Source organism: Silene latifolia, chromosome 4, assembly GCF_048544455.1.
Source record: "Silene latifolia isolate original U9 population chromosome 4, ASM4854445v1, whole genome shotgun sequence".
In the NCBI taxonomy this organism is placed as follows: domain Eukaryota; kingdom Viridiplantae; phylum Streptophyta; class Magnoliopsida; order Caryophyllales; family Caryophyllaceae; genus Silene; species Silene latifolia.
Genome location: NC_133529.1, coordinates 111,744,462 through 111,769,311, shown reverse-complemented (window position 1 = coordinate 111,769,311; position 24,850 = coordinate 111,744,462). Strand labels below are relative to the sequence as shown.

At 36.5% G+C, this 24,850-nt stretch overlaps 1 protein-coding gene and 1 long non-coding RNA gene across 2 annotated transcripts; both read right to left on the bottom strand.

Moving 5' to 3' along the window:
- Positions 1 to 12,258: 12,258 nt before the first annotated feature.
- LOC141653836 (uncharacterized) lies at positions 12,259 to 13,113 on the bottom strand. The gene is made up of 2 exons (XR_012547518.1): positions 13,049 to 13,113; positions 12,259 to 12,721 (listed from the first exon to the last, which is right to left on the bottom strand). It is a non-coding gene; the product is annotated as an uncharacterized LOC141653836 (long non-coding RNA).
- Positions 13,114 to 13,400: 287 nt separating this feature from the next.
- Positions 13,401 to 20,989, bottom strand: LOC141653835 (serine/threonine-protein kinase BSK2). The gene is made up of 10 exons (XM_074461700.1): positions 20,572 to 20,989; positions 19,920 to 20,155; positions 18,945 to 19,080; positions 18,370 to 18,503; positions 17,322 to 17,427; positions 16,414 to 16,499; positions 15,630 to 15,818; positions 15,393 to 15,551; positions 14,140 to 14,253; positions 13,401 to 13,873 (listed from the first exon to the last, which is right to left on the bottom strand). Exons 1-10 carry the CDS (start codon positions 20,654 to 20,656, stop codon positions 13,619 to 13,621), a joined length of 1,500 nt encoding a protein of 499 aa, XP_074317801.1. The 5' UTR covers positions 20,657 to 20,989; the 3' UTR covers positions 13,401 to 13,618.
- Positions 20,990 to 24,850: the final 3,861 nt, after the last annotated feature.

The window sequence follows — 24,850 nt, the reverse complement described above, 5'->3', positions numbered from 1 at the left end:
CAGCCAGTTTATCACCATGTCACTCCAAAACTCTCGGCCGTGGTCAAATACCATGACTTGGGGTAACCCAAAATGAGTTATGATGTTCTCCCAAATCACCTTTCTTACGGCCGTCGTGGTCTTGGCAGGTACCGCGACAGCCTCGACCCATTTGGTGAAGTAGTCAACGGCGACGATCAGGTACTTCCTTCCTCCGGAGGCCGTCGGAAATGGTCCTAGTAAATCCATCCCCCATTGTGCAAATGGTAGGGGACTAAGTACTGGCTGCAGGTCTCGGGAAGGTGCATGTATTACCGGAGCATGCATCTGACAATTCTTGCACTTCTTGGTCTTTGCTCTGGAATCTTTCAACATGGTAGGCCAGAAGTAGCCGGCTCGGAGAGCTTTGTGGGCTAGCGTTCTCGCCCCCATGTGGTGTCCACAGATGCCTTCGTGAATCTCTGTCAGTATTAGCTCCGCGTCGGCTGGGCCGACACATTTCAAGAGTGGTCTTATTACGGACCTTCTGTACAATTCTCCTTCAAATACCAAGTACCTTACGGCGATCCTTCTTATCTTCTGAGAGAGACTGCGGTCCTCCGGTAACTCTTTTGTCAGCTTGTATTTCATTATCGGAGTCATCCACGTCATCTCGGCTTCGATGTCGCCCACCATGCCGACGGTCTCAGTGATGCTTTTAGCATTCCTGATATCCACTAGCACGGTTCGACTGACATTCTTGATGCTTGAACTGGCAAGTTTTGAGAGAGTGTCGGCTCGGTTGTTCTCAGACCTGGGGATGCACTGTATTTGGAAAGATTTCAATTTTGCGGTGTCAGCTTTTACCCTTTCCAAGTACCTTACCATCCTATCGTCTCGAGCCTCATACTCTCCTCGGATTTGATTAGTTACTAAGAGCGAGTCTGTCTTCAACACAATGTGTTCCGCCCCGGCAGCTCTAGCTAACTCGACTCCAGTTATCACCGCCTCATATTCGGATTCGTTATTTGAGGCCGAGAAGGTAAACTTCAAGGCGTACTCAAACTCGTCTCCGTTAGGGCGGTGATAAGGATGCTGCTCTCTGGTTTGAGTCGTTCGTCGTGGAGGACCCGTCGGTATACACTTCCCACATGCCAGGATGTGATTCTTCTTGATATGTGCACTCAGCCAGGAAGTCTGCAAGTGCTTGCCCCTTTATTGACGGTCTCGGCTTGTACTGAATGCCAAAGCCGGAGAGCTCTACTGCCCATTTGATAAGTCTGCCGGATTTTTCGAATTTTTCTAACGCTTTCTCCAATGGCTGGTCGGTTAAGACCGTCACGGATCGCGTCGAAGTAGGGTTTCGCTTTCCTTGCGGCAACGACGACGGCGAGGGCTGCCTTTTCGATTAGCGGGTAATTTCTTTCGGCGGCCGTGTGTATGGTGATAAAGTAAATTGGGTGTTCTTTGCTTATTTTCTTCCCTCGACGATTACGACCGACCGTGGCCGAGGTAAATCGCTAAGTATAGATATAGCGTCTCCCCGGTGTCGGCCGGACGGGGTCGGAAGTGTTAGAAGGTGGGCTTCACCGCTTGAAAGCCGTGCTCTGTTCCTCCCCCCAGCTAAAGTCTTTATTCCCTTTCAGCACTTTAAAGAAAGGAGTGCTCTTGTCGGCCGACCGAGAGATGAAGCGGGTGAGGGCCGCCATCCTCCCGGTCAGCATCATAACCTCTTTTCGATTCCTCGGCTCCGGCAGTCTAGTATTGCTTGGACTTTCTCTCGGATTGGCATCAATTCCCCCCCAGGCGCCGACAAGCACGCCGAGGAACTTGCCGGCCCGGACACCGACGTTGCATTTCATTGGGTTAAGTTTCATCTTGTATTTCCTTAGTGAACAAAATGTTTCGCTCAAGTCGGCCAAGTGCTCATTGTCAGACTTGCTTTTTACAATAGCATCGTCGACGTAAGCCTCGATGTTTCGCCCTTTTTTATCTTGAAACACTTTGTCCACCAGCCTAGTGTAAGTTGCGCCAGCGTTCTTCAAACCGAACGGCATCATTTTATACATGTATGTGCCGTTACCGGTGATGAATGCGCACTTAGGCATGTCTTCTTCGGCCATAAACACCTGATGATACCCTGAGAAGGCGTCTAGCAGGCTTAGCATGGTGTAGCCTGTCGTTGCGTCAATTAAACTATCTATTCGAGGCAAGGGATAACAATCTTTAGGGCACGCTTTATTAAGATTGGTAAAATCAACACACATCCTCCACGCCCCTGACGATTTCCTCACCATTACAACATTGGCTAGCCACTCAGGGTAAGTACAAGGCATGATAAAGCCCGCCGCTAATAGTTTGTCTACTTCAGCTTTGATGGCCTCATCCTTCTCGGCCGAGGAGTTCCTCATCTTCTGCTTGACAGGACGAGCGGTGGAGAGTACGTTCAGCTTGTGAACGATCACCTCCCGGCTCACGCCTGGCATCATAAAGTCTCAATTACTAGAAACATTAAAACGTCACACTAAAAACAAAATATCCCGTAAAATTCACGGGCCACAAAACTATTTGTTTACCTTTATTTACCTTGAAATAAGATATTAGAAATAATTGGTTGCATTAGTTTCATTGTTAATTTCATCTTATGATTGTTATACTACCCACATGTTATATTATTTACCGTCTTATAAAATTATGATTCTGATCAGGGTATTGTCGTTATAATGTACTATTGGCCAATTGTAGCATTCGGGATACGATTATTTGATTGAGATGACATTATTATATAACTTGTGTACACAGAAGGGACGTTGGCACCAGGGACGGTAGCTCCAGGAGTGTTGGTTCCACATATAAACTGAGGGGCGTTGGCTCCAAAGGCATTGGCTCTAAGAGCATTGGCTCTTTATATAAACTGAGGGGCGTTGGCCCATGAGAAATTATTATTATCCTGTGTACATGAAGGTGGGTCTTAGACCCGGTGGGAGTTTCTATACGTAATGTCTATTCTTTTCAGTAATGGTATACCGATATTAATATAATGTGTTTTTATATTGTTATTAGAATGATAAAGGTAAAATGTTTTGGGTACCAAGAGAGGTGTCTGGTAAATACTGGGCTGTGGTAAGTACTGTATAGGATGATACGGTGATAAAATTTTTATCTAATAAAGGAAATGACATAAGGCCCGTGGAGGTAACTGGAGTCGTACTCAACCTGTGCTTGGCTGATCCCATTATATTCTTTTTCTTTTCAGGTTTATGTGCTGGGAATTAGTAAGGAGTGAGCTTTGACAGAAACAGGAAGTTTGTTAGATATGTAATGTATAAAAAGAATGTTTTTTTAGTACCTGTAGATAGAAATAAGACGGCTATCGTTTTGTAACTAGCCTTGTATTTTCTGTAGGGAAAATACGACAGTAACGTCTCTGTAAAATAAGTTTTTTTTATCGTTGTGTAAGTTTCCGCTGCTTAATAAGATAATGGTACTGTTTGTACACCTTTTCGTATTTAATTTTTCTCTATTAAATTGGGGTGTTACAATATTGCACAAAGCCATATCCTTTCGACTGCCCGGAAAAATCTGTCGCAACCTTACATGAAAGGATGGTCCCAAAGGAAGCAAATGTATCATACAATCCTTTGTTGTCAATAGCCATGTCCAAGTTCTGCATTGAGTATATATGTAAACGAAGATAAATAGTAAAACAATAAATTGATTAAAAAAAACAGAGAGAAGGCAGAGTAAAAAAATGCAATGTAACTGACATAACTTTTGCAGTACTATAGTATTATATCATCCATTGTGCATCAAGTTGAAACTAATGATTTTGTATACTAAGCATATGCCAAGCTTATTCCATTCTGATTCAAGTATCACATGAAAATACAAGATTACGATAAACAGACAGCAACATACCTATCATTGACGGTAATGATGCGTGCCTTAAATATGATGTTTTGCACCCTATTTTACACGCATTTCAGAGCTTAAATGTATAGTTTATTCTACTATTTTCCCTATTTCCGTCTACTTTCGTGTTTTTGTATAAAATTGCAGAAATGTGAAGAATCCAGCGGAAATGAGCCGAATCCGTCCCTAAGTACTTAGCATTGCATTTCGCATGGAGTAGAGACTCGGGAAGCGAACTTGGTGCGTATTTCAAGGCCTGAAAGATGTATTTGCGAGAGTTTCAGAAGCGGATTACCAGCTACAGTGGTCTATAGACTGACCTACATGGTCTATAGACTGTCAGAATGCTTCTCGACATTGCAGCCTTATTTATATGGCTATATCTCTAGTTCTAGATCTGATAATCGAGTGATTATAATTGGAGGTGAAAGTTTATCCTCTTAGCTTTCCAACGCCGCGTAGAGCGCCTGATTTGACCAAGTAACGAAGAAATGGCGGCTGTTTTAAGATCGGTGCGCGCTGTAGAAATTGTCAGAATGCATTACTGTACAGCGCCTGTGGTCGATCGACTGGTTCCAGTGGTCGATCGACCACCCCACGAGCTGACGCGCAAATTAAAAGACGAGGAAGCCCATTGTAATTAGGTTTATGAATAAGGGTTTTACGTGACATTCCTATATAACGTAACCCCTTCCTATTCATTAATCATCATTCATTAGCTTAGTTTAATTCAGTTCGTATCATATAATCGAGTATTCATTAGTTTAGATTAATTTTCCGTCAATAAAGTTTTCTTTTGCATTAGGGTTTGATCATTTCGCTGCAATTCCTCTTTACGGTATTGTCTGTTCTTCCGTTCAATTTCGTTGCTTTTATTCTTCCATAGTTAGAATTGCTAGTTAGATTTCCCAAAGCCAACTTATCGTTTCATATTAGTTAATTATTTAGTTAATTCAATTATGAATTCGTTTGCTTTAGTTGTTAATTTTACTGTTATTATTATCATTAATATGTCTAGCTAAACACCCCTTGCTAAGATGTAGGGGATCTATGGCGTAGATGGCATTAGAATAGGTGACCCCGAATTGGGGTAGCTGGTCGATCGACCGACTTCGTGTCTGATTAGCACCGTTTGATTCGTTAAGTGCAATTTTTAACAATGAGACCGAGAGGAGACTTGTTAGATGCTTAGTTTTGACCAACCCGTAGATCGAAAGATAGGGGAGGGCATTAATTAACGAATTAGGACGACTAAATTGCCGAGATCGAGAGATAATGTAATTTAGGCTTTAGGAATCACTAATCGGGGCGAGAGCTAGCATTAGTGAGACCTAGGGACTGGTAGCATAGGCCGAAAGGAGCTACTAGTTAACTTGGACCGAGAGGACTTGTTTTACCCATCCTTCACGACTGTATTTCGGACTTACCTAGGATTATGTGTCATCGCAGCTATAGTGAACCGACCGTCTTAGCATCTCTTTTATCATTGTTTACATCCCTTTTTACTTTTATTTGTTTATTTAGTTTTTTTTAGATTTAATTCATATCAAAAACCCCTCAACTGTTACCCTTAGACTGAAATAAAAAGCAACTATTATCTCCCTACCTCCCTGCGGATCGACCCTGTTACCACTAGCTTCTGTTAGTTTTAATAGGTTTTAGAAATATTATTTTTGGTGCACACAACGACAGGCATTAGTAAAGCTCCTCCCAAAGCAAGGTAGTAAATCATCATTATCCAACTTTCAGCCCAAACCTTCTTTTTTGGTTACAAGTCGAGTCAGAGTTATGGTGGTCGACTGGTAGTTAAGACGCGTACGGGTTAAGTGCGGCGACCTAGTGCAGTGAAGGGTTGTGGTGGCGTCAACTTGTAGTGTCACAGGCGTACGGGTCAGCGTGGGTATGGGCGTGTGGAGGGGTTGTCGCCGGCGCTAGAGGGTGGTGGGAGGATGCCGAAGCAGGGAGTGTGGTGGGAGATGCCGGTGAAATTGTTTCTTAGATTTGGGTTTTTTTTTATTTCTCTTGTTTCTCTCACTTGTTTCAATCTTGGTGGGGTGAGAAATGAAAAGGGTACATTTGGAATAAGGGGAAAAGTGTGCGGGATTTGAGTAAAATGATGTCCGAGATTTAACACGTCCCTTGTATTTTAATGTCATATCATTACATGATATACTATTATTATAGTGTTATTTTTAACAGTAAAGTAAAAATAGTTTAAGACAAAAATAACTTAACTTTAAAGTGTCTTTTGATGATAGTAAAATTTCACTTTCTACCTCTTACTAAGATTATATTTAATACGTAGTACATTATAACATTAAACTGCAAGTACAGTTAATTTTTGCAATTAATTTGATAAGAAAGTCCATATATAAAACAAATCTAACAAAATATCGTGTTGTAGCACGGGAACTGTACTAGTTCAAAACAATGGATTATATTTTCCCCTCCAAAAACAGAATTTAAATTTGGAAATAATCTGCTCATTTCCATAAAAGCTTAATATTTTTCCTAATCTGAAACGCTAATCGTTTGGCGCCAAAAGACACTTATAGAGAAATTCAAAACATTAATTTACCCTCCAAAACCGAAATTAAATTTGAAAGTACTATCCTCATATACAGAAAAATTTGTTCATTTTATAATTTGAAACTTTAATCGTTTTGCGCCAAAAGGTACTTAAACATGTATGTGCCCTATCTTTTGCATCCAAAATTTAATTTTAAAATTTCTTTGCGCAAAAAAAAAAAAAAAAAAAAAAAAAAAAAAAAAAAAACTCCTACGAACATTTGAAAACTAACAGCCACTCATATATAATCGTTATGTCACTCCATTAGAGTGCACAAAATTATACACAAATTATCATTATGGATCCACCTTCATCTGATCATGGTCAAAAGAAAAGAAAAGACATTCAAGGAGAAACGAATCAAGGTAATCCTGCTTTTAAAATTCAGATCAAATGCGATATTATATCCATGTAGTTTGGTTATCTATGAGTTCTCTCATATTACTATATTTGTCTATTATTGATTACGCGGGTGCATAACACATACGCCGTTCTGCCACACCTATGGCAGACATAGGTAACCCGAGACAGAGTAGCCATAATCATATTCAAAACTTAGTGAACTCGAAAGGTGAAAGACTATATTTTCTATTTAATTTGCATGAGAATTATTGTATATATGAATCTTAAAAATGTAGCATCATCATAAGCCATCTAAATAAAGATAATTTACGAAAGATAGTTGCATATATATGACATTTGCCTATTGACTAACCATGTTCGTGTGTAATAATATTAACTACTGAGCAGATATTTCATCAACATATCCAACTCAACAAGTCGCTTGCAACTTGGACACACACCTCAATAGTAGTTCTAAAAGTAGAAGTACAGGAAAAGCTATTATTTCTGAAAACCCTCAAGGTATTTAACAAATTGCCAACTTATATATTATTGGGAACAAAGACCTTTAACCTAAATCTCTATTGATTTTCATATATTTTTCTCTTTTCATATTCTATCATGTGCTTATGACGACATACACAGGTTTTGGAAACAGGTGTCACATTGCCACACCTCTGACAAATTTAAGCAATTTCAATCTCAGAAGAAGTAATCGATTCTCTAATTATGTTAACACAAGAGGTGAGAGAATATAAAGTTCTCATTTACGTCCTATAGAATTATGTCCTAAATCTCTATTATGTCTGTTTTAATTTACCCTTCCCATATTGTGTTTGTCTTTAAATATATTCACAAATACTTTAGCCAGGATATCCTATCATTTTACGTAAAAGTTTATTATGCTAGGTGCATATGATATTATTTAAATGACTAACAATATTCATATGGTGTTATTTGAGTAACAAATAAGCAGATAAGTCACTAACATTTCCGACTCAACAAATTTTAACCAACAACGATTCGAAGCGCAATAATAAGAGTAAGCGTAAAGACAAAGGAAAAGCTCCCATGACTGAAAACAATCAAGGTATTCGTGATTAATCTCACATCTATACTGTTATGATCACATACTTTTAACTAATTGTTATTTTTACCATATATTCAACATTTATTGTGTTATATAACCCATCTTACACGTCAAACCTATTGGACAATCAATATTACAGCTAAGCAAATACAATGAGATGAAAAGAAAATTAGTCCTTGGTTTGATGTTAATATAACTTACCTTTTCACCGAAAGAAAAATCTTCATGCAGTTTCTCATGAGCATAAACTAGCCAAGTTAAGGACTATAGCGATGAAAGCATAATTGCTCAAAGGATAATAGATTTATCTGTAACTAGACTATACATCTGATATTCTGATGTACTATAACTGATGGTGTAATTTTTGAGCTTTATAATAAAGTTTTCATATTCTATTTTAAAGATTATGACCTTTACTATAAAGTTTATGAGTTTCCTCACTTAAACATTAAGCTCCAAAAATTACAATACAACTTAAAAACATTACATATGTTCCGAATGTAACTTATAAACAAAATGTAATTTACAATTGTAGTTTAGTTAAATTTGCGTTTCGACGTCAAAAAAAATAAAAATGTAACTTATAAACTTTAAAAAAACTCGAAAAAATAGGATTATTTAATGACAATAATCCAAACTAAGTTCCCCTTCCCCCATTTAATCCAACCTATTAATTATCCCATGTTATTCATTATGTTATTCACTAAACATGTTACAAATATAAAGTGTTTTTTAATTGTAGTTCTGATTCACTGCCTCGGAAAACCGAGATGGTAACATCTCCCAATTACTTTGGTTGAGTAAGAAGAGGGTGTTTCAAAGTCATTTTGTGTAAATTGAGTTTCAATTAGGACAAAATGGAGTATTATTTTGCCAAATAAATTAAAGAAAGTTGGTAGTGTGAAGTTGAATGAAACAAAATGGAATAGTGGTAGTGTGGAGTTGAATGGAGGGTGTGTCATTTAACTTATTTTGATACCTTGATAAGGCAATCTAAACAGGTCATCCTTAGAAATAAAAAAATAAAAGAAATAAAAATAAAATCATTAAAGCAATAACACCGGCTACATCCTCTTCAGTCTTCAGTCTTCATCCCCTTCAATCTTCAATCTTCATCCCTCATCTTCTCCTCACCAAACATGTAAACATTAAAAATCATAGCCACGATAAACTAAGTAGAAGACGGTGATGGAGAAGGAGAAAAAGCAAGGAAGACTGTAAAAAGGCAAAAATTAGAACAATAGTATAAATAAAGAACTTTTTCTAGTTTTGAAGAAAGAAAATGGGTTTTTAAGTATGAGATAATGCCATTGATGTTGTTGTTAGTGATTAAAGTGAAGACAACGCCCTTTTTTTCATTATCAGGCAATGGTGGAGCTAGGGGGGCTAGCAGGGACCCTCACTCTCCTGGCAGTTGAGATTTTCGAAGTTTTTAGTTAAATTTTTCGAATTTTCTTCGACCGTGTCTTATATTATTACTCATCCGCCCCCCTTAAAATCTCCCTCCCCCCCTCCCCCTCCCCAACTCAAATCCAGGCTCCGTCAATATTATCAGGGGAAATCTCGTAAAAATAATGGAGAAGGTAATTGAGGGGAAAAAAATGGAAAATAAAAAGAAGAGAGAAGAAGAAAGAACCAAGAAGATGAAAGAAGAAGTCTTAAATTAAGAAGGAAGGGTAAAAAAATGAGGAAACCTGCTAATTAGAAATCTTTACCAGCTGTTACAAGTTAACATAAGGGTAGGTGTATAATAAGTTAAATGATAGTAAAGATCAGATTAATATGGGATAATCAATAGATTGGATTAAATGGAAAAATAGAGGTTTAGTTTGGATTATTGTCATTAAATAACCAAAAAAAAATACACATAAACTCAACTATAAATCATTGAAGTATGTTTTTTTTCCTAGATTTATAGGAATGATTGAACTAATTGTCTCAAACAAGTTAGTAGGTACCACTTACCAGTCTTATAAACTCTGTTTCTCAATTGTTCCCGAATGGTTTTTCTTGTGAGAGGAGGCGTAAAGTTAATACTTCGTACATAACAAATAGTACTTAGGATTTATATACTTTAGATAAATTAGCACTACATTTCCGACTTAATATATCAAAATCCCCCCTACTACTAAGAGAATAAAATTCTCTTAGTATTTTCCCGCCCAAGTATTTTCCCACTTTGATGGGCCTTCCTTATGGATTATAAACAGCACAAAGCACGTTCTAAGTTGGGTCTCGACTTAAACTAATTGATTTTGCATTGATTTGGCATCATTACTAAAATTCTAACGTGATAATTCTTGGAATCTTATACATGAAAATAAATTATGCTTTGACTTTTCTAATTATATAATCCTATATGGAAACAAACTATAATATGCCCCACAAATTATGCAATGCTGACAATATTATTTCGAAAATCTCAAATCACAATATCTCGAATCACAATAAATTACCCCCAATATACAATATCTCATATCAATTTATCAGAGATAAAATCCGAAAAAATAACATCATATCTCACCCCTAATATATTATGCAATCTTTACAACATATCAATCTCCCTTCTCCCTTTTACTACTAAGATAATAAAATCCTTAGTAGTTTTCTCGCCTAAATTGCATAATCCTCATATGGGGCCTATTTATTTGGATATTAAATCATTAGGAATTGGAATGAGAATGGATAACAACCCACTAAATTGTAGTTAAACGTACATCCCACTATATTATGATAATCTAGGATATAATTATACAATCTCCATAATTACGCATTAAAATTAGGGTTATTTAATAAGAATACTCTAAACTATGGGGGTGCTTCTCAAAATACTCCAAACTTTATTTTAACTACCAATAAAACAAACAATTACACCATTTCTCTTATATTAGAACTGGGTAACCGACTACCTGCTAAAACGGTGAACAATTTGTTTTACGCATATTTTTACACTTATTTTTTCTATGTCCCTCTTTTAACCCCCTTTTTATTTTCCCTTACCACTTAAACTAATCCCCATTAAAGCTGCTCTAACTCTTCTTCAAGCTCTTAAACGCCTTTTTAGGGTATTTTCCTCTATATCTTTAGTAATTAATACCCCGTATGTCATATTCCCTATTCTTCTTTTTTTCCTATCCTTCAATTCCATTTTTTTGGGGCTTCGGTTTTATTGATTTATGTATTTAAGAATTAAACTTTTTGATTCATTTATGTACTGTTATTTCATCTATAGGATGTAAATGTAAAGCTCAGATTATGTTGAATTTATAGGTTGTTTTTTTTCCAACTGTTTGATAGTTTTAATTTGTTTGTAGGAGTATTACTGTATCCTGGGTAAATGGGTAATTGATTCTTAGTTTTATATTTAGGAGCTTTGGATTTGATAGTAGCTGTTTGTTGTTGAATCTATGCTTTACTTTCAAAACTAAGCACTAAATTTCAACTCATTTGTTGTTGGCCAACCCCAAGATGAACATGAGCGATCCACCTATTGCAATGGAAGGAAAGATTAAACATGAAAATTTACAAAAGAAAAAAAATACAGATGATGGGGTAAAGGAGGAAGATGAAGATTCATAAAAAGAAAAAAGAGTGGGCCCATACTCATACTTACCTGCTACAATAGGTTATAAAAACATCAATTCTAATATAAGAGAAGATGTGTAATTGTTGATTTTATTGGTAGTTAAAATAGAGTTTGGAGTATTTTGAGAAGCACACTCATAGTTCAGAGTATTTTCATTAAATAACCCTTAAAATTATTATGCAATCATCTCCATAATTATCATCCTTCATCAGTTAATACATATTTGATCCGAGGATATAAATTTCACGAGATTTATGCCTTTAGTGAACATAATAATATAATATTTATTTTTTGAATAAAGTTGACAAAATAATTCAAGTAAAATTCATTAATTTATTCGGATTAAAAGTGTCGACTTTCCTATTTTATTTATTTTAATAGTAAAATTTTATCAATATGATCCCTAAGAAACTGAAAATGAATTGAAACTAATACTCTAAATGCAAACATATCTAGCAATTATATCTAAAAGTTACCGTGCTGTAGCACGAGGTCTATACTAGTCAATAGTAATTATTGTGTCTCATCCAATAAACTATACTTTTTAAATTATTATTTTTAGTATTTATACTTTTTTAACATTAAAACTTCGACCTCAAATACTCAAACGGAAATCTTCAATAGTCTTCTTGCTTTAAAACAAAATAAAATTATGATTGGTCCTTTTCGTTTGAAGAGATGAAACATTACTCTCATGTAGTCTCTTTATGATGGCCAAAAAAATAAGCAACCTTACATATCATTGTCATAAATTCCTCTTCGTCATCAAAAAAATTAAAAAAAGTTGTACGAACATCTTCATACCATGATAGCCATTTCATTGGGACAATTATAACTAAATTATAATCATAACATACAACGATTTTACAGGAAAACAAATAAAATTCGTCGAGGCCTATCAATTAGTTGGCCAAAAGAGAGCTAGCATAGTACACAACAACCAAACCATCTTTGCACAAAATCTGAAATAGACCATCTTAGCTACCCCTTGTATGCCGGAAGTGCAAACTTGTGAGTGGTCAGAGCTCAGATGGTTGGGTGTATGAGATAGAGATCAAGTCCGACCTAAGCTCCTCCGCTTTGTCCCTGCTTTTCACAGTAGCGCCAGTCACGTGACCGTTTGGCACCGCTCTACCGGACTTGGACTCGAGAAAATTGTGAGGAAGACACTCGGAAATTTGAATAAGCAATTCTCTTGTTTGTTCCAAAGACACCTCTTTGCCTACACCCGGGTTTATATCCATGCACTTCTGAATTTATCTTCCTATTAGCAAAAACCGTCAGAAAATTAAACAACGCACAACTCTTCAACACCTCATAGATAGAAGAACACGCCAAAGCATTTGGGATAGGCACGTTGCAGAACTTACAGAATTTTTCAAAAAAAAAAAAAAAAAAAAAAAAAAAAAAAAAAAAACATATGGCACCGTCTTAACTCAAAATAACAAGTCTTCATTCAAAAAAACATTAAATCACGAAATATAATTCGAACCCAGAAAATTCCCAAGGATGGATTCATTAATAATATGATTGCAGCATGAATGCATGAATAAAATTAGAAGAACAAGAGAAAAAGAAAAGGTAGACGCACCTTATTGCTTGTATCTTTGGTTTAATCAATCGTACACTAAACCGTCCACAAAATAGCCTTTCATTTATAAGGACGTCCTTCCTAATTTCCCTTTCTCTTTTGTAATTACTTTTTCTAAACGACTTTAGATGATTTCATCCCTTACACAAGAATTCTCTAGACTTTGTCTAATTTATGTCACCACCTAAAATAATGACGTACGGGACACCATCCACTTAACTACGACAACTTTTAAATATACGATAAGGTTATGAATACCACTTCTCATAATTTTACCGACTAAATTTATTGACATTGTACGACTATTGAAGAAAATCAGGAATTGGAGAAATTATAGATTTAGAGCCACTTCAATATTCCTAAATAAACCGTAGTGATTATTAATTAATGAAGGGCTTTCCGAAATCATAAATTAAATCAAATTACATCGTGTATTTGGTAGAGAACCCGAAAGTAGAGAATCTAGAAAAGCTCAGTAAAGATGATCACTGACTTGTCTACCAAGATTTGGACATAAGAAAGAAAAGAATGTAGCAATTTTCGTCCGTCAAGAAAAGAATGTAGCATTTCTCAGTTACGCCAGCCATGCGGTTGTCGCTTGACCTCGAAAGAAGACCCGTCGATGAGCATGTCCTGAGCATCAGCTTCCATGCCCAGCTTCGACAGGGCCAAGGCCTGTAAATAAAAGGCCGTCGGCCACTCTGGTATGCACACCTGAGCCTGCATTGCATCTCTCAGTGCCAGTTCCGGCTGCCCGATCATCAAGTAACAAAGGGCTCTTCTAGCAAACACTGTTGCTGACGCAACTGGCATCATACCCACCAGCTGTCAAGGTCCACACACAAGCATGAGTTAATGGGCTAATGGACAACCATTTTTTCAGATGGTGAAAGTAGACCTAGCAAATAAGTCGTTCGAGTCAGGTTGGGTCATTTGGTTACCAGTTGTGTTACTATCAATTAATCGGGTAAATTAGGAGTAAGGCCTTAAGGGTCAGGTTAGGGATATCAAAATTCCGCCCAGACAAAGTCAAATACCGGTCAGGTTAGTCTGATCTATCTAGACAAAAGGAGAAGAGCGTAAATACGTACCTTTGAGTAATATTCTACGGCATTCTTGAAATCCTTATCTCTGAATGAGATATCTCCAGATTTCTTGGTGTTTAGCATGTCCTGAACTTGTTGTGTCCATTCTTGAAAAGAAAGCTACCAAGATTGCAAATATGGGAGATGGAAATGAGCGTCATATACCACATTGGTTGCATTCTCAAACACTTCATTTTAGGCCTAACGTAAGACACACACACACACACACTCACAAAAGAGTCATGACCAACACTCCAACATGCATTCGCGTCTAATATTTGCAACTAAATATGAATGGCATAGGCAAACTACAATGGCCAGCACCAAGGTCTGGATATTTGGCCAACAACTAGTTTAGGCAATCAAGGTATATATCGAGGACTTGTGACAATAACCCCGTCTCCTTCTATTTTAGCATAAGCACTAAGCTATGGCGCAAAAAGATTGGAACAGAGTTACTACAATTACCTAATACCAGGCCATAATTTGGCTTAACTAGAAAATACTAACACATGCCTAAAACGACAGGAAAATCTGTTGTACCAAATAGTTATTCTAGCGACCAAGGTGACGCTTTGTGACAGATTGGATACATTCTTGAGTAGCACCAACTAAAACTCTACATCCCATTGGCAAGAGCTCCAGGAAAAAGCGCATGAGTAGATTAGCAATTTGACTTGTAAACTAGACGCCCCATTTAGTGGCTGTTATGAACTTATGATACTTGACTACAAGATTATAATTATATACTCCCTCTGTCCCGGTCAATTGTTGTTCTTTGGTTTTGGCACAAAGACCAAGGAAAGAGGAAGGGGTCAATTACTAAATGACAAGTGGAACAAATTGAGTCTGAATGATCAAATTGTTTATCAAATTCATTCTTAAAATAGAAAGGACAACAACTCACTGAGACACCCCAATATGGAAAAGGACAACAAATGACCGGGACAGAGGGAGTAACAATATAACAAAACAAAATTTAGAATGATCATACAATTTATCCTTTGATCCAAATCTCATAACTCTTTCTTGCAAGGGATATGAAATCATCGAAAGTCTCATATGAAAGGCTCCCACATTTAAGAACAGCCAAATCATATATTCCTCCGTTCATTAGAAAATTACTGGATTTGTCGCAAAGGCAAAATTGGCGTGCATGAGTTTCTTTGGTGAAATAATTTTCCAGTAGATCAAGAGTTCCAAAATTAACAGCACGTCAAAAGCAGCATTCAGACATACAGACAAAGTTGACGACCCACCTCATTTTCAGCGCCCTCTTCATCTCTGTAACCAGTTTTAAGCAATATGTCATGCACGGCTGTGAGGTCCATTCTGGCACAAGCCTTTCCCAGGGGAGAGAGCAGTTTTGGGACTACTGCCACATTCTTTTGCAGTCCCATTAGAACATGGGACGCAACCTGAAAGCAATAATCTCTTTTAAAGGTCCGTAGTCTAAATCTTTGTACATAAATCAACTAATAAATGCTCAAAAATACCTCTTTCTGTTTTTGCAAGGGATCAACTTCTGAAAGAAGAAACTTAATATCGGGTCGATCTCGAGCTTCATACTGAAGACACTTTGATGCAAGTTCAATCATTTTAGTAGCATCATCACTTACGTACTGTCCTTCTAGTGAGGAGTCCATTAACACCAGAGCATTCTTTCCCCTTATTATGTCCAGTGCCTAAAATGTTTTTTTGTAGTTAGTACTCCGTGTATGTCCAGTCAAAACGTAAGACAACATTAAGCCACCATAAGTCTAAAGCACGTGGAATTGAAAAGCAATATCGGTTAAGGATGTGGTGACAATAGTGAAACTTCAGTATCCAAATTTCGAGGATGCAACATAACTAGACGCTTTTTTCAATTCCATTTCATGTTCTCTACCGTCTATTTATCACCTTTCTTATCTTTACTTGTACATCCACTGTCTTTTATTTTAATGTTTTCCAATCCTTGTGTTCTTTCTCTGTTTTTCTTTTTTTCTTGTTCACTGATGATTTCAAACTGTTAAATGATGATTTGTGTTAGTTGACCCCAAGTCACATTGACATTAGGCTTTGTTGGTATTCGATATTTTCTCTTATGACCTTTGTTTGCAAAAACACAGGCATACACATTTGGTTACTTGAACTGCCACACAAGTACGGTGCTTAGCCTACTCTCACTTGTTTCAAATTCAAAATGTGAAAAGAGTAAGCGCTAATAGACCAAAAACTATATGACAACTTTTTAACCAAGGAAAAAAATGATTAGATAACAAAAACCAGATTACATACATGACTAGGAGGTATATGCTTCCCACTTAAAAGGTCAAGTAGAATGGTACCATAGCTGTAGACCACACTCTCCGGAATAATCCTGCCTGCAAAGTTTTGGTAGCTAACAGAATTTCAGCGGTGATTTTCAGAAGTCAGAAACACTCATTGACTCATACTGAAAATAGAAGAAACACAGTAAGGAAAAACTAAGGCACATGGATGACAATAGAAGTATAGAGCTCAAGAATCGCTAGTTCACCTTTACGCGTTTTGTCACCTACAGTTTCACTTTGAGCGTTTTACCAAATATTATCACATCATGTTCTTTCTTACTTTCTTACATCATTACATCAAGGATTTTCTCACTCAATATGTGAAGTTTCAATAAGAGCCATGTGAAATACACAAAAGTTGACTGACAACCGAAGTAATGGAGAAATTCTTAAGCACACCAAATATATTATGCCATCATACACCACAGGCCTCAGCCAACATTATCAGTCTCTATGAAAAAACTCAGATTTTGCTTCTTTATTCATGGGAGATCTCATCCTAGCTTTAATAGGTCTAGTTATTTCACCGGGTGTACTATTTTGAAATTATGCGTGAAACTGCATAAACTAGATTACACATAAGAGGTAAATTATCCCTGAAACTATTTTTCATGAAAGATCCAATACCACAAAAAGATTTATTTGAAGAACTGTTTCTGTAAGTTAAAGTTCTCTCATTAGCTAGCTTGTAGATTGCAAGATTGTTGAGGGGTGCTATTAGACAAGAGTACACGGTTAATAATCTGCACGCCATACTTCATTGTTTCTATATAGATTTGCTCCATTTCGAACTTAGAGTAGCCACTTGATTACACAACGTTACCAATTCATTAAGGTTAAAAGAATTTACATAATTCAGCTGTAAGAATGTACCTGTGCGCATGAACTCAGGAGGAGTATAGGCCAGGTTTGTACTGTAGCTCTTGCCATCTCTGCTATTCTTCATCAGGCCAAAAGTGGATAAACGAGGATCACCATCCTAAACAGGAGCCAATTTGCATCAATAAGTATATTTGCACACAGGCCACACACTAAAAGAAGACAACACTTTCATTCAACAACATACTACTCCGTACAAAAAATCTTGAAGAGTATGGTTCCTCTCAGTAATTAGGCCGCTCACCAGGGGATTAGAATAAATACATTGAAGATTAGTGGACATTGCCTTTCTAAACTGAAGAAGATGTTTACCCGCTCACCACACACCACACATCAATCAGGGGATTAGATAAAGGATATAACATAAGCAATAAAGAGCAATTTTCGTCTCAGTAATTACCCGCTCACCACACACCAACTGGTACACCTTGGCCCTTGAAATTACTCCCCCGCAGTTTGGTTGGATGAGAGGCAGGATGTTGTCACTAATATCGTATCATGCAACTTATGTCTTTTGACTAAACCTAGACCTTTCCTGTTAGATAAGAGTAAGGTGCCTTTCTCAGTTGTTAACTACTCCCTCCGTCCCGGTCAATTGTTGTCCTTTGGTTTTGGCACAAAGACCAAGGAAAGAAGAATGAACCAATTACTAAATGACAAGTGGAACAAATTGAGTGGGAATGATCAAATTGCTCATCAAGTTCATTCTTAAAATAGAAAGGACAACAAATGACTGAGACACCCCAATATGGAAAAGGACAACAAATGACCGGGACAGAGGGAGTACATAATTTGAGATGATGTACACTTGGCAGTTGGCACACATTCAATCATATAGTATCCTCTGAAATCATAACATGATGGTAGACATTTTAAACAGAAAAAGGTTGACTTCACAAGATTTCCCATCAGAAAACATGGTCTCCTGACTAGGAACAGAAAACAGGCAGAAGATTGGATGTTTCAATTATCTCAGAGCTTGTGACTTTTAAAGGTTATACTACAGAAGAACAAAGAATACTTTCAGATGAAAAGTACATGCCTCGTCAAAAAGAACTCTATACGCATTCAAATCATGATAAATTTTCCAGTTCTCCACATTGCAATGGTCAAGTGCTTGTGCAATATAGTAGGCTACTCTCACGCGCATTTCCCATGAAAGAGGTTGTTTGTCATCTGCAGAGGAAAAAACACAGAGTTTAAAGATAACAATAGTCTAGACAAAGTAACAGAACTATCAAAGCCTCGAACCATTTTATCTGCACCTCTAGCTGTGAAAATATCCTACCCTTGGTCCATATGGAGCATAGGAACGTTCAAGCAGGCCATTGAACGAATAGCAATAGAAACGCTCCCTGAATCCCACTTATATGTCCCCATTATATGGTCAAATAATGTCACCATTGACCAATATTTTCTCACAATAACAACTGTTACTTCTTTTCAGAATGAAAATAGTTTTTTTTGATAAATCAAACATGACAGATATTACATTGCATCGTTGTTATATTTGAAGAAAATAATGGCCAGTATCGGTTGAGCATGAAAAATTAAATGGGGACAACAAATTTTGGATCGAATTAGTATATGGCCAGAGAAAGGAAGTCTTTAGCATACAATGGAAAAGATGTTTGGATAGAGTATCATGATGCATGAATTCAGCAACAAGCAATCTCTCATCCCCTTCAGCACAACATCCTATGAGGTTCGCCAATCTTTTATGTCTGACCTTCCCAACACCGGCTGCCTCTGCCTACAATGTTACTTTTGATTAGTTGTACATTCTAAAGTGCTAGACAAGACTCAGCCAGATGAAGGCACCGGAAGAGTGGAAGCCAATCAGTTGGTGTTCGACATAGATGCCAATTTTACTTGAGCCAACAGATACTTTGAAAAGGTAGAAAGGCAAGTATTAATCAACAAGCCAAAGGACAATCAAAAGGCTTTAAGAACATTTTTTAGCTACCACACTTTATTTTCTAAAATGAAATTTAAAGTCAAGAACATAGCAAAAATTCTCCAACCCAAAATATCAATAAAGTCATCAATTATCATCAAACATTATAAAGGTGAAAAGGAAACCATTCCCAGTAAGAAAGAATACCAAGACCCCAGAGAACATAAGCACTATAGACAACTTTTCATCATCAAACTTTCTAAAAAAACTCAACCCAAAACATCACTTACATCCTATACCCAAGTTCAATTTTCGCTACGATAATTGAACAGTTTTAAGATAATGATAACATACTGCACTATGATTAATCACCCTCAATAAGGAGGCAATTAACTGTGCTTTTTTCAGTACTTTCAATAGTTATTCTTAAAGTAACCTGATATTTCTGCACCAAAATCATAATGTGACTGTGACGCAAATATTAGACAAGATCAATAACAAAGGGACACTAAACAACAGTTAATTGTGGACAAAGGGAACAATGTATGACATAGTACTCCATATTAAGTACATTAACCTTATCATAACTCCTTTAATTGTACTACAAGCACACTACCAATAAAAATCACTAAAAAATGAATGCATAAAAACCAAAAAAAAACTCGGTAAAAAGGAGAGTAATAGTTGGAGCAAACCACAAATTGTTGAGCATCAGGCCAAGACTGCTTCGAGAAGCGCTTAACAGCAATTAAGTGATTAGCATCAAGCCTCCCTCTATACACAACATTTGGCGCTTTTTCGCCGCTTTCTGAAACTATACATTCTGGGTTGAACCCATTAGTAGCTTTCCTAAGTTCACTTAAACTATACTCTCTAAATGCTGCCGTTTTCTGCTCTTGTTGTTGTGCATCCCCCTCTCCTCCACCATTTTCTGCTCAATATATACAACCACCAATAATAATTAATTTAATAAAAAAACCAATCACACAATTAATCAACAGTAATTCTCATATACAGTGGCGAAGCCAGGATTTGCACCTAGGGGTCAAACAATTTTATCAGAGCAAATAAGCAATGGCATAAGGTAAACTCGATAAAAGTTCGCAAATTTTAACTAAAAACTTTGAAATTTTCATGCTCGGGTAATTACAGAAGCACAAAGAATCAATCTTTTTTGTAAATAAAAACAATCAAAGCATGAATTAGTGGGAATTTAGTAAATTAGCAACAAAATATACCAAACCCATGAATAATTAATAATAAAAATCAAAACTTTGTGCATAAAACAGAAATTACACAAACAAAAATGAAGTATAAGAAAAACCCATGAAAGAAAAAGGGGGAAACCTGAGATATGTTTATCAGTATCAGGAATGGTGGGAGCGTCGTTTGGAGAAGGAAGGTGTGTCGTTTTGGACTGTATGCAGCCCATTTCTCTTCACATTATCAAATTTTAATTAATTAAAATAGTGGAGAAAGGAATAAATCAATGAATTTAATTAAAGCTAATTATTAGTAATTAATTAAGTTAATTAGATGGAAATTGGTGGTGGTGTTGTGCTGATAGTGTAGCAGAGAAGAGTGAGCAAAAATGAAAGAAGAAGAGTATAGTATAATTAAGGGAGTGAAGTGTAATAAATTTGTGACAAGAAGTAACAGGTGAGAAGGGAGAGAGAAAGAGAGTGACTGTCACATGATAACAGCATGATGCAGCACGTGCCAAGGAAGTTGAAACAAGACCAGTCTTGCGAAATGCCAGTAGTATAAGGAAGTTAAAGAAGTGGAACAGGCATTTATTTGGGTTTCTCATCTCCTTGTTCTTAAATACTCGTGTGAGACGATCTTATGTCAAATGGTTTTAGAGTAGACTAGTTATTTTTAGAGAGAGTTTTATTATTTTACAATATGACCAGTGTGGTGCGCATCAGGTCGAGCCAGCCAAGCTACTAGCTAGGCTGCGACGTGCTAAGCGGGCCGAGCTAACCCGCCACATTGGACAGCTGTACAATGTTACGTGGCACCTCCCACAAATAAGTGCTCGGGGGGGTCTTTGCTTTGCTTTGGAAATGTATTGCTTCATTTACTTCCATGTTCCCTCTGCAACTTTTGTGACACACTAATGTAGTAGAAATAATGTACTACACTAATCAAATGAATGTTCAAGTTATTGATTCTTAGATGGAGAAAATTCTCTCAAAAAGTAAAAATAAATCCCAGAAGTTTAAAATGGTGGTTGAATCCCCATTATTTCTTCATCTCTTTTGTTAGAATTTCTTCTTACCTCTTTTTTTGAGTTTTACCACTATAAGATTTGACTTTAATTACTCTTCATTTTAGCTTAAGAGAGTTCTTTTAGTCATATATCTTAAGAATGAAATTTAATTCAAGAATTGAAATAGAAACATGAAATTTAGAATTTTGAACCAAGATTAAGAATAAAGGGTTGAGTTTCTGGGGTTGGCAGCATAATTAACTGAGCAAACAAAGGAATCCAGCAATTCCGACAAGCACAACACACAACCACCTCCCTTCCAATTTAATGATGTTAAGAAATGAAAATTTGAAATTTACGTTTCCTTTCTTACAGATTTTGTAATGGTTGTGGAATTCTATTCCATTCTCTGAACCTTTGAAGTTTTTTATCTTTTGCTTTTGTTGAGGTGCATTCTTTGGGCTTATTTATATTGTTCTTGTAATTTTTAGTTTAGATCTTTAGATCTATGTATTTGTGCTCTCAACTCTCATTGTTTTCCGGAACTTTTCATGTGGGCCGTGTTTTAGACTTTCTCTTTTAAGACTTTCTCAACTCTTATTGTTCTTGTGACGCGATGTTAATGTGGTTGTGGTATGGGTAACCGTGGTGATTTTGGCTTCGACACCTGCTTTAGATCGGTGGTTTCTGCTCCGGTGATTGTGCAGTGGTGGTTGAGAAGTTGTAGAGTGGTGGTTGGGTGTTGTTTTTGGTGATGTGCGGTGGTGGTCTCACGAGAACTGGAGGATGATGGTGGTTGTGTGGTGTTAGATGGCAGTGGACAGGTGGTGGTGTACAGTGATGCTCGATTAATGGTTAGGAAGAAAAGAGTTGAGATGGAGTACAAATGAGGGTATAATGGTAACTTGGTGCTTTAAAACTTACCCATATAAGAAATGTATAGAATTGAGTGGAATTATCTAAAGAGAAATATGTATAAAATTGAATGGAATGAGGGAAGTAATTCATAGGAGTTTTTAACTCTCTATATACAGACGCAAAGGATGAAAAAGCTCAAACGGAATTGATGTGTGTAACTAATAGGAAGCATATATAGTTATATACCCACAAATAGTAGTAGTTCTTATGTTAATAGGGTTGTGATGATGGTGTTTTGGTATAGTAATAATGATAAGGCTGAAGTCGTATCACCAATATCAAAATAAATCTATCTCAATACTAACAAAAATAGCTAGTGGTAAGACAGATATCGAATCCACAAGGAGGCGGTAATAGTCAGTTTGCTAATATTTAGATCGTCTGAAGGTAACCGTTTTCTTGGGGGTTTTGGTTTATTTGTTATCTATCAACTAATAAGGAGTAAATAAAAGGATTATAACAATAATATTAAAGGTCTAGGATTTCCGGTTCACTAGGTCAATTATTTGGGGTTTCTTAATCAATTGCTAGGTCAACCGAGTTATCTAAGGTCACAAGATTGATTAATTATGTTATGTCCTTTAGATCAAATCTAACATGCAATTGCTATTATTAGACACAATCTATTTGATTATCGCAGCCTATATTAATTCTAACCCTATCGGTGAAAGCATTAATTCGCTACACTAGTTTATCAATTCAGGCCTAAATCAATTAACTAGAATAAGAACAATAATCAAACGATAATTCATGCGATGTTACTAGCAATCAATTAATATTCCCCTCCCAATTTACCTAGATTCCCTTCATCCTAGATGAGGAATTTAGCTACTCATAATGAATCTAACAATAACAATAATTATAATTGCAAACATGATTAAAGATATGAAACAACAACAATTAATTAAGAGCATAAAATTTGAATGATTTAATAACTGAGGAATGATTAGTACTGTAATGATCAACAAGGAAAGATTAAGAACAAAGTATCCAAGCTAAAGCAAGTTTCCAGCCGTCGAAGGTAAATAAAAGCGTAACCTAATAATTTCTACGAGTTTAGAATTTATATTACTAAATAAGTGTTTTAGGAAATTACGGAAAGTAATCCGTCAAAAAGGATCCTCGATCGAGCCTCGGGTCACTCGATCGAGGACGATTACTCGATCGAGCCTCAGTGCACTCGATCGAGGAATCAGCTTCACAGCTCGTTCTCTTCTTTCCTTCACTTCTTATCTTCAAGTTCATCTTAGCTCGATTCACCTCGTAATGCGTCATTTCTGCATTAAAACATAAAACAACGGCAATATCGACAATTCACTATAAAAGGCATATAAATAACATAAAAGGCACGGAAACGGTATATAAAACATCATGAAAGGAGTTATAAAAGTGTATATAAAAGTGATACATCAAACTCCCCCAAACCAAACATTTGCTTGTCCTTCAGCAAAGCAACCAAACCATACAAAAGACAAACATACAAATGGTGAATGAATAACTCGGAGCAAACGTCTAGGCACATACAAATCCCAGCTATCCATATCTATAACAAAGTAATGACGAAAAGTTGTGCCGATAAAACAAATTCAAAGGCACGGGTAACAGACTAACGTAGCTCAACTCAAGATGTGACATGATACCGAGACTCAGCCAAATACCTTTCAACCTTGCAAGACAATTTAGTTGGATTCTCGCGGTTTCACTCATGCACTCATAAGGGGTGAGATATATGTAAGATAGAAAGAATAAAGACACTCACTCAACTTATGAAACATGCATGCAATCTAATGTGATAGTAATTTCTCCAACTAGTGCGCACTCACAACATAGACCAAGTACATGTATCAAGGACAAAAAGGTGGCAAATGGGCATGGGTATAGAAGTGGTTTGTGCAAAAGCACGTATGGATATGTGAGGCTAAGACGGTAGTCGCAACGCTAAACCAATAACGAAATATAATAATATATAATACAACCATCCAACTAGAGAAATCATTTCAACTTTGACAACATATGAGAGAATGTAAAAACTCTCCAAAAGTCCATTAGACTCTAGTATTTACCACTTATGATCTCCTAACAAAACTTGATGAAGCAATTCTTTTTTTTCTTTCCTTTTTTTTTTCTTTTTTCGAAATTTTTGATTTTTTTTGCTTCATAATACTCTTCTTTTTTCAACATAGGAGATCAACACAATTGCTAACAAGATTAAAGCTACAACCCACATGATATAAAAGTCCCAACCCAACCAAAGTAGCTATAACAACATAAGACTCAAGCAACTGCGACTGTCCCGAAAAGGTAGGCAAATTCTAGAATGTAGCTATGAAAAAGGATATTAAATGGCTACATGGTTTAAACGGGCTAACAAAAACAAGGTGATGTATGGCATATTTGAACAATAAGAATCGCTTTTCCTCATGTACTCAATCATATGAATGCGCAAAAAGCTAAGAAACTAATGTCACACTTATGCAGTTTGATATTACATATTCC